The sequence below is a fragment of the Silurus aristotelis genome (assembly GCF_946808225.1).
Source record: "Silurus aristotelis genome assembly, chromosome: 9".
In the NCBI taxonomy this organism is placed as follows: domain Eukaryota; kingdom Metazoa; phylum Chordata; class Actinopteri; order Siluriformes; family Siluridae; genus Silurus; species Silurus aristotelis.
Window position 1 is genome coordinate 14338809 of NC_139582.1, and position 10927 is coordinate 14349735.

General features: G+C 37.2%; 2 protein-coding genes across 4 annotated transcripts; one reads left to right on the forward strand and one right to left on the reverse strand.

Moving 5' to 3' along the window:
- The first annotated feature begins 589 nt into the window (after nucleotides 1-589).
- Nucleotides 590-7671, forward strand: LOC310731377 (protein C19orf12 homolog). 3 transcript variants are annotated; one of them, XM_083550988.1, is made up of 4 exons: nucleotides 3295-3652; nucleotides 3912-4710; nucleotides 5177-5346; nucleotides 6440-7671. In XM_083550988.1, exons 3-4 carry the CDS (start codon nucleotides 5190-5192, stop codon nucleotides 6703-6705), a joined length of 423 nt encoding a protein of 140 aa, XP_083407114.1. In that variant the 5' UTR covers nucleotides 3295-3652; nucleotides 3912-4710; nucleotides 5177-5189; the 3' UTR covers nucleotides 6706-7671. The 3 variants fall into 3 exon arrangements, with proteins under 3 accessions (XP_083407113.1, XP_083407112.1, XP_083407114.1); XM_083550987.1 differs by lacking the exons at nucleotides 3295-3652; nucleotides 3912-4710 and adding an exon at nucleotides 590-1060; XM_083550986.1 differs by lacking the exons at nucleotides 3295-3652; nucleotides 3912-4710 and adding an exon at nucleotides 1407-1460 and having other exon boundaries at nucleotides 5127-5346.
- plekhf1 (pleckstrin homology domain containing, family F (with FYVE domain) member 1) lies at nucleotides 7672-9853 on the reverse strand. The gene is made up of 2 exons (XM_083550957.1): nucleotides 9721-9853; nucleotides 7672-9083 (listed from the first exon to the last, which is right to left on the reverse strand). The coding sequence occupies exon 2, from the start codon at nucleotides 9079-9081 to the stop codon at nucleotides 8239-8241; it is 843 nt and encodes a 280-aa protein (XP_083407083.1). The 5' UTR covers nucleotides 9082-9083; nucleotides 9721-9853; the 3' UTR covers nucleotides 7672-8238.
- Nucleotides 9854-10927: the final 1074 nt, after the last annotated feature.

Genomic DNA, 10927 nt, shown 5'->3' on the forward strand with positions numbered 1-10927 from the left:
GTGTTTTAGCCCTGCTCACTGCTACGCCACCTGCTGGACAAATCGCACGTACCATGTGTTATGTCCCGTCAATTCCGATGTAACGCCACAATCTGTGACCATCGTATTTTGTGCGCTGTTGCTAAAATGCAGCTTAAAATGTATCACCTGGAGAAGTTGATATCCATTTACTGACTTTATTTAAATGACTTTAATGTTCTCCATTTTCACTCTGGTGATGCCAAACTCTATTTATATCCCGAAAAGCATTCGGGTTTCATGTAAACTGTAACAAATTAGGCATCATCAGAGTGAATATGGATTTAATGGATAAGAGACACACATTCATACACACATCTAACTACATGTCGCTTTATTAGCCTTAATTAATAAATAACATCCAGGGTGAAATAGGAAGATATCCAGCATTGCCATCAGCAAATAACTGATAAAAACCAGTTGGAAACCAGTGGCAGCCAAAAAGCCAAATTAAAATAAAAAAAAAAAATATTATAAATGAATGCAAAAATGTATAAAGTAAAATGAAAGTGTTCTTTGTGACTTTATAGAGCAATAAACTAAATCAACTAACTAATCATTTAGATAATTAAAGGGCAGAATAAGAATTATACTGTATATACATTATATATATATATATATATATATATATATATATATATATATATATATATATATATATATTACAGACACTCTGAATTCTCCAACATCGGCTACTATTTTGGTGTTTTGGTGTTTTGATGTCTGCTGATCCGCATGTTTGATTTGTCACATGTTTTATGCTGGATGTCCTTCCTAACACAACCCTTCACATTTATCCAGGCTTGAGACCGGCACTAAGAGTGCACTGACCTGAGCTGTTTAATTTTTTTTAATTTTTATATATTTTTTATATGTATAATGCAAAAACTCATGGCCTGTCTAGTTTACTGGTATGTGTAAATAAAGGAGATATGGCAACCTCGAACTTCCCAATCTGGCACCCACGTGGTTACTCAGAGCCCCGAAAGTGAAGCAAAAGCAAAAGTGAGAAAAAGTCCTTGTGAGTGTTCTGGAAGACCGGGTAAGATTATTAAACTATTACATACACAAACAGAGTTGGCTTTACAGGTAATTTATTCAGATTGTGATCGTTTAAAGAAAGAAAGTGGTGATAAATTATTTAGAATTTAATTTTGTGATTATTTTGTATTCTTTTCTACACTATACACTCATGTTCTCTGAGAGATGAAAGAAAAAAGTCAGATTAATACCTTTACTGTGCCTCTGGATTATATTTTATTTATTATTAGGGTAAAAAAAAACCTAAAGTTACAAAAAATAACTTTGCAGCGAAGGAAAAGTTTACCGTGTCCGGGTTCAGTTGTCATATCGCGAGATTTAGAAAGAGTTTGATCACGCTCTGTCTGTTATCGCGAGATCTGTGTTAAAGACACACGAAGGACAACACAGCAAAAGTTCATGTACCGTTTATTTATTTATTTATTTATTTATTTATTTGTTTGTTTATTCATTTATTTAAGCTACATGATAAATAACTTAAAATAGAATCCAGTTAAAAAATGGAGAAAATTATAGTTGTGGTAGGTACCCTAACTAATGTTGTTTTAATTAACGTGCATTAATGACCTTATTGTTTGTGGTTGCTTTGAGTATATTAACTTTATTTTTAATAAAAAAAAAAAAAAAAAATTATATATATATATATATATATATATATATATATATATATATAAATAAAGATTAAGGAAAAACACAAAAATAAATGTGTATAAATCCTGCCGTTCATTTCACTCCACCTGTCATGTCTTTATTCAATTCAATTCGGTTCAATTAATTTTTATTTGTATAGCTTTTCTAACAATGGGTATTGTCTCAAAGCAGCTTTACACAGATAATGTGGTAAGAAAGAACGAATAGAGCGAAAGAATAAGTGTAAGTTTATCCGTAATGAGCAAGCTGGTGGTGACTGTTGCAAGGAAAAACTTCCAGAGATGGCATAAGGAAAAAACGTTGAGAGAAACCAGACTGAAGAAGAAAACCCATCCTCATCTGTCAACAAACCTGAGTGAACTTGTGAGAGTGAAGGGAAGACAGCATACAAATATCCCAGTTCACTGAAAACTCTATATCCATAATCCCTCCAGATCTGCCCCTTTACCTAAGAAAATATTTCCTGATAAAATGAATATGTTTCAGCCTCGACTTGAACACTGAGACTGAGTCCCGAACACTGGTTGGAAGGCTGTTCCATTACTGTGGGGCTTTATAAGAGAAAGATCTGCCCCCTGCTATAGTCTTTATTATTTGTACCAACAAATAGCCTGCACCTTTTGATCTAAGTAGGCATGGAGGATCATACTGGTATAGAAGTTCACTCAGATACTGCAGTGTGAGACCGTTAAGTGTTTTATGCATCAGTAGTAGTATTTTATAATCAATGCGAGATTTAATTGTGAGCCAGTGTAGACTGATTGAAACAGGGCTGATGTGGTCATATTTTCTAGATCGAGTAAGAACTTCTGCTGCTGCACTCTGGTCTTTATTACCCACAAAAGGGCCGTGCCCACATTTTGAGAACCACTGGTGTAATGTGAATCCAAGTATTGCATGAGTTGCCAGAGCCCTTCGTCCACAATTCCACAATTGACAGCAGCTGATGATCAAGTCATAATGAATTCCATTATCATGCCTGATATTTCTTTATGCTTCTTACTGTCCCTGCAGTAGGATTGCTGTCTTTGAAACAGCTTTGTTACTGCCTTTGAGTGAGTTGCACTTGAGTTGCTCTCCTGCTATTTCTTAGTGCTAGCCAAGCTAATATTCTTGGTACACACATTGCAGATTGCTAATGTATTGTCTTTTTCACAAACCTTGTAGAACTGTTAGACCGTTGAAGCTATTTTTAGCAGTGCATGTAAAGTTTGTCTCGCATGTTTTGCGCAATCTGATCGGCCCTTCCGGATCGGCCTTCCCAACATGATTATCGTCAGATTATCATCAACCAATCAATCAGAGGACCCATAATTTTTGGACTTTGGAAATGTGAATAATTTTGATACGGAATTGCAGTACAGAAACGAAACCCAGATGGAGTGAGCCTTTATACAACACTCCACACAATACACCTCTTTTATCATTCTGATAATAATCATACTAAAGGATCATACTAAAGGATCATACTAAAGGATTTTTTTATTAATCTAGAAAAATGGGCATTATCACTGACAATACCACTCAAAATTTTATTATTTTTAAGCAACCCTACTTCTTCTTCTTCTTCTTCTTTCAGCTTCTCCAAATTAGGGGTCACCACAGCGGATCATCCGTCTCCACCCCCCCCCTGTCCTCTACATCTGCCTCTTTCAAACCAACTACCTGCATGTCATAAACCTCCTCCTTGGTCTTCCTCTTTTCCTTCTTCCTGGTGGTTCCATTCTCAGCATTCTCCTACCGATATACCCCATGTCCCTCACATACTTCTCTGACAAACCTAACTTCCTCATACAATACCACAACTCCTCTCTCGACACCCTGTCGTACGCTTGTTCGCCACATCCCTCTTCACCTGCTGCCGCATCTCCTTGTACTCCTGCCTACTTTTCTCATCACTCTGTCGATCCCGATTCTGTTTTGCCAACCTCTTTCTCCTCATGCTTTCCTGCACTTTCTCATTCCAACACCACGTCTCTTTGTCTTCCTTTCTATTTCTAGCTTATCACTTCTGCAGTAGTTGCCCAATCACCCAGGACCTCCTCATCACCACCAAGCCCCTGTCTTCCTCCTTCAGTTTCCACTATCTTATTCTTCTTTCAGTCTTCACTCTCCTCCTCTTCTTCCTCCCCTCCAAAATCATCCTACAGACCACCATCTGATGCTGTCTAGCTACACTGTCCCCTGCCAACAGCTTACAGTCTTTAATCTCCTTCACGTTGCATATCCTACATAGAATATAGTCCAATTTTTATACATCACCTTATGCTCCTCCTTCTTCTTAAAATAAGTATTCACCACTGCCATTTCTATCCTTTTAGCAAAATTTACCACAATCTGCCCTTCCACATTCCTCTCCTTAAGGCCATACCTACCCATCACCTCCTCATCCCCTCTGTTCCCTTCACCTACATGCCCATTAAAGTCTGCCCCAATCACCAATCGTTCATTCCTAGGTACACCATCTACCACTTCATCTAACTTACTCCAGAATTTTCCTTCTCCTCCATCTCACAACCCACTTGTGAAGCATAGGCACTGATGACATTTATCATCACCCCTTCAACTTCCAGCTTCACGTTCATCACCCTGTCAGAAACTCTCTTCACCTCCACTACACAATTACTGTAGTCTTCCTTCAGAAGCACCCCTACACCATTTCTCTTTCCATCCACACCATGATAGAACAGTTTTAACCACCCTCCAATGTTCCTGGCCTTGCACTATTTCCACTTGGACTCCTGAACACACAACATATCTACCTTTTCTCCTCTTCATCATATCAGCTACCTCTCTCCCTTTACCAGTCATAGTACCTACATTTAAAGTACAAACCCTAATCTAAACTCTTCTACACATCTCCTTTTCATGTCGTCTCTGTAGACGTCTTCCTCCTCTCCTTCTCCTCCTTCAGCCAACAGTAGCCCAATTTCCACCGGTACCCTGTTTCCACCGGTATCATCCATTACATGTAATTTTAAACCATACCAGAAAACAAAGGTATTTAAATAATTTTTGACTAATCATCATCTAATGACCCATACTAATCTCAGTCAGTATTTAATCTTAGGTTTTGTGAGTAATCTGACAAATATAACTCTCCAAAAAAACATTTAAGACTTTTAAAGTTTTTAGGAAGGATTTTAACCTCTAGGAGTCAGGGGTTCAATAAAATTTGTAATATCATTTAAGAACAGATGTTACAATTGTGGAGGAGAAAACAGAACATTCTCCAGGATCCAGAGCAGGGGACTAAAGTCTCCATCTGTTTAGCTTTTAAATGACTTTATATTTCACTGTATTCTATAATGTTCTTTCTTTTTATGCATAATAAGAGAATATTATTTTCTTTTGTAAATTATTGTTTTAATTGTGTGTATGTTGGTTATGGCTGTGTGTGTGTGTGTGTGTGTCAGATTTTTTTGTGTGTGTTAATCATGGTTGTGTTGTTGATGTTTCTCTCCAGGCTGTTTGTGGTGATGGAGAGGATCGGCGATGTCATGCGTATGTGCTGCCAGGTTTCGTCCAATCAGCAGATGAAGGCAGCAGTGAAGAATTCTGGGAAAGGAGCAGTGGTAGCAGGAGGAAGTGCATTTTTAGGTGGACTTCTTCTCGGACCTGCTGGAATTGCTGTTGGTAAAAAAAAAAAAAAAAACATTTAAATATACTTAATGTTATTTTCAGTTATAATAAAATTTAGAAAAATACATAAATATACAAAATACAATAAATATTATTTTAGCAATACAGTGGTACCCTGACATACGAGTTTAATTAGTTCTGTAATCTTGCTTGTATGTCAAATTGCTCGTATTTCAAAGCAAATTTCCCCATTGAAATTAATTGAAATGAGATTAATCCGTTCCAGCCCCCAAAAATGCCACCCCAGGCGATAAGCGGAGGTGGAGGGAAAACTCATTTTTTAACCATCACTCCTGCACACTACGTATCCCTAAACTTTAACATTTTTACTTTTTCTTCTTTGCTTATCTTATTTTTCGTCACAATCTTCCCTTTCTGGCTTCGATCTAGCAGCGGCGTCTCGAGCTCGTATCTTAAGTTTTTGCTCGCGTATCGAAGCAAAAAATCGACCGAGTGACCGCTCGTATCTCAAAAAACTCATATGTTAGGGCACTCGTATGTCGAAGTCCCACTGTATTTACATTTTCAATAATTTATTCAATTTAAAATAACATTAAAATTCAAAATTATTATTCTGACTGAGATTCTATGGGGTATGCTGATGCTCTCTGGGAAAAGCTGATATTTCTCTGCTCCCTGCGTTCTCTGTAGTATGCTGAGGTACTCTGAGTTTCTCAAGGGTATACTGAGGTTATTTTTGTTTCTCTGGGGTATGCTGAGGTTCTTTGAGGTTCTCTGGAGTATTCTGATGGTCCATGTGGTATGCAGAGATTTACTGAGGTTCCCTGGGGTATGCCAAGGTTCTCTGAGATTCTCTGGGGTATGCTAAGGTTCTCTGAGGTATGCTAAGGTTCTCTATGATTCTTTGGGGTATGCTGAGGTTCTCTGGGGTATGCAGATGGTCTCTGGGGTATACTGAGGTTCTTAAAGGTTCTTTGGAGTATTCTGACCTTCTCTGAGGTTTCCTGTACAAAACAGTTCTGCAGGAAATTCTGTGGCATTTAAAATCCTTTTTTAAGAACAATTAGAATTAAAAAAAAAAGTTTAATTGTCAGCGTGAAATGTGCAATATAAATGTGTGTTGTAGGTGGGGCAGTCGGGGGTCTCCTGGGCTGGGGGATGACAAGTGGTCAGTTTAAACCGGTTCCTCAGATCCTCATGGAGCTTCCCCCTCAGCAGCAGAGGAAGCTTTACCAGGATGTAATGGCGGTTTTGGGCTCGTTGGACTGGAGCGATGCTGTGCAGCTCATTGCGCTTGTGATAGGGAATGCCAGCCTACAGGAGCAAGTAATAGCTGCAATCCTCACCTTTGTCACCAAAGAGCTTCATGCTGAGATACGATATGGAGACTGAGCATGCCACCAGCATATTTCATTATCATTATCATCTGCAGCTTTTAGCTGCTTCGCCTCTGTGAACCTTTATTTTATTTTAATTTGTTGCATAATAATATTATCATTATTTGGTCCAGCATGGTTAAATGTGAAATTTGGGTTTTATGTCATGGGTGTATCCTTCCATAGGAGAGATTAGCTCAAATAAGCTTAAAGCTACTTCCACATTTTCATTAATGATCTCAGGAATTAGCTGTACTTATTTCCTCATGCCAAAAGTTACATTTATCAGCTCATATACATGCCCACATTTTCATAGTGGGGTCTGAGGACATGCTAACATAGACACCAGGGTTCTCTTCTATAATTTAACACCATAAAAATTATTTCTCCTTCATTTTCAGACTTGTTAAAAGTGTGTTCATCACTGCAGAAATATTACACAGATACACTAAGTGTACACTTCTCCAGTGTTAACATATTCACTTTTACCATTTTTAATCATTATGCATTTCATATTCTTACAGACTCATGTTTGTAGTTTTATTGCTGCTGGATCTAAAACAGTCTCATCACTAATATTTTCACATATTTACATTAAATCTGAATTTAAAGTACAACAGTGTTTTTGTATAAAAAATTCATATGATGTCCAAATGATGTTTTCAATAAAGATGTTTATCATACAATGAATAAAACTGACAGATTACCGAAATACATAAATGATTTTTGTTATAATGTTAATAAATTTGCTATTAGTTTATCACTCATATTGTGAGCAGAGAGTCAGAATATTTATTCTTTCACCCTTACTCACTCTTTCTGTTCTCTAAGAGCTGAAGTGATTCCCACATTAAATGAGGCTCAAATAATGTAATAAACCACTTAGGGAAACTTTCCTTCAGAGCATTGTATAAAACTGCTTTTGCAGGTTATTGTGCTTCTGAACTGCTTCTCTAACATTAATAATAATTAGACCACTAAATGCTTGCATAATTATTTTATTTATTAGTGTTTGAATTAGAAAGGTAATGTTAAATTGGTAATAAAATTATACATTATACAATCTTTTTAAATACATGTATAAACAGTGTTATTATTCATAATTCCCCTAGTTTTAGCGATAATGTGGTCACTGAACTCATTCAGGTTTAAACTTATAATAGTAAAGCTTATTAAATGCTATATTGTCTCTAAGAGTATGTGATGTGAGATTTATTTAACAGTAATTTGGTAAAATTACTAGTTATGTGGAAACTCTGCATCATTCAGAATTTTTACACAACACAATAAACTATTCATTCTACTAATAATAAATAAATGCTGTAAATTATTTACATTTAAATTTTGTGTAGTTGTTCACTGTCAGTGTTTTTCACATTAGTGTCAAGTTATCAGTTATTAAACATCTTCCTGATCCCGTGGAACCGGTTCCTTATATAAAAGTTTATAAGTAGAACATCATCTGTGGTGTGGATGAAGATGAAGAGATGGTGTGGTAAAGTGAGTGTTAAATGTCACAACTGTCTTTTTAACCATCTTTTGAGGTTTTTCAGATGTTCTGTGGAAGTCTGCACTGTGGTTTGATGTGTTTGGGGTTAAAGTAGCAGTATACAGGCTCAGGTTCACTGTATGCATTGAACCATGCATTGTGTGTATGGTTCTCCTGGTCCTCATCACTGGACTCTTCATATTCTGGCATCTCATTTATCGAGTCTTTCTTCCTGGGGATTCCTTCATTGCTGATATCCTTTTCATGCAGAGATTTTTCACACAGGCGACATACACGGACGGGTTTGGATGAGATGTGTGAGAGAATGGCACGGCCTTTGGAGCAGGAGTTACACACCACAAAGCCACAGTGTCTGCAGTGGTGTCTGCGCTGGGTGACGTTAAAGGGTTCTGAGCATCGCATACACACAGCTGAGGCGGTGTCGGGGATCCAAGTGGCAGCGAATGGCTTCAATGATTCAGCAGGCAAACCAAGCTGCTTCAACCGCTCCACCCTGCAGCGCTCTATGTGATCCATCCATGCCTGCTTCTCCATTACTGAGGCTGCAGAGATGTGGAAGGACTTGTGTGGTGTCCGGAGGAGCCACTGGTTTTTCATTCCTACTCCATCCTCCAGGTTCACTTGTTCCAGTTCCTCCAGGCGCAGGATCTTCTGGTGATTGTTCCAACGGCCTGGGACCACAATGCTGCCATACATCAGGATGTCATTAAACAGGAAGAAGACTTTCGGCTGAGGTTTGCGTCTGCATAACTTCATCAAACGACCTTCTCCGATCAGGACACGATCCGGAGTGAGGAGAGGTTTCCCACCTGGCATGAAGGAATTCTCTACGGCCAAGATACGCTCACGGTTCTCCGTAATGAACTGCGGATTGTCTCCCATGTCTGCAGGAACAAAAAAACTAAATCAGATTAAATGAAACAAGATCAGATTACAGATGAACTTGTGAGTGTGTTCAAAGGTAATGTGAATTAACTGTGTATAAATCAGGCATTTCTTATCTTATTACTGCCGAAAGTCATGAACACTGAATGGGTTTTACTGATTTCTACAGTGTACCGGAATAGGGTGTGGTAACAGATAAGAATTAAGCAACAGTTTAGAGCAAAATGCCTTGGAAATGCTCTCTCATATAATAGTAAAAAATGTATGTAGCTAATGTTAATGTTAGTGTGCAAACTGTCACGAAGCAAGTTATATATGTAAATATTTAATCTAACACTCATCATAAAAAAAGTGTACAATATTTACTGAGTTAATGTTCAAAGCAGCAGGGAGTTCAAAGTCACTAATCACAATACCAAGCTCATATTACTGAGTAAATATCCATATAAATAATAGTTATTTTTAACATTTCACAAAAAAAAGAGGGCTGTAGACCTTGAAAGCTTTAATTATGAACACTGTATAACTAATTATTTAGAGGAACAGAATAAGAAGACGCATGAACTAATGTCAATTACAGATATAATACTACAAAGTGTATACATCCATAACAGATAACTGCATTAATGATTTTACCTGCGGATTGTAGAATTTTCTCAGAGTGATCAATCTGAGTGTGTCCTCTGGTTTCCTCTGGAGTAACGTCTTCAGTTAGATAGATTGCCTGTGTGTGTGTCTGAAGAGTGTCTGATGAGGAAGTGTACTTTTTATACGTGTCAAACCAGTCTTTCCTGCTTATTGGGGATTTCCATGACTTCTCTGAATGTCAGTAAAATTAAAAAGTGTCTGGAAACAGTTTCCTTCTGATACAGAGAAAAAGCCTAATATTCCCCAATACACACACAGCCAAACATTGACCTGCTTTACATTTAATGACATTTAAAGGTATATTTCACCTGTAACAAAGTGTTTTAAATACTTCTTTTATATATATCATATAACAGTACGAGTAAACAGTATGACAGTATGAAACAGCCTGACCACATTAGGGTCAAGAACCTTGAGGATGGATTTGGACTGTAATTAATATCAACAGTCTACTACAATTGCTCATGACCACAGGTTGCATTTATTTGCCTATCACTGCACACCTTAATGATGAATTAAGTTTCCAATCTTCTAACCAACAACTGACTTCTCCATTCTAAAAATGCTAAAAAACTTAACAGATTTATCTTTAACTGTAACAAACCACTGACACTAGAGAGTAATTCCATAAACTTTACATAAACTCTTCTCTCCTTATAAGAAAATTTACCATATTAACGATTATTTTATCTATTTATGTGGAGCAAGTGCTCGGCATATTCCTAGGAATTCTGTTATTTTTTTCTAGTTGCATATTAATATTTGTATATGTTAATGCTGAATCCTTGAGCAAGTCCCTTAACCAGCAATTGCTCAGCTGTATAATTGAGATAACTATAAGTCACTGTGGAAAAGGCATCTACTAAATGCTCTAAATGTAAAAGTAATGACTGTGTTGTAAGTTGTGTAACTGATGGATGCACTCAGTAAAATGTGAAGCTCATTTACACAGAAATCAGTCATTTTTCTTTAAACAGAAGTACAACGTGACCTCACGTCATTTGTTAGTGACAGGAAACACATTTCACCATAGATAGGAACTCCTGCTGAAACACACATATACACACGTCCACACAAACACACATGTCATGATTTAGAGGCCATAATTTGACTTTTGAGTAGCACACAACAGTTTAGATTTAATCTAGAGCTGGTCTACACTCACACTGCAACCGACTTTATTCACTTAGTAATT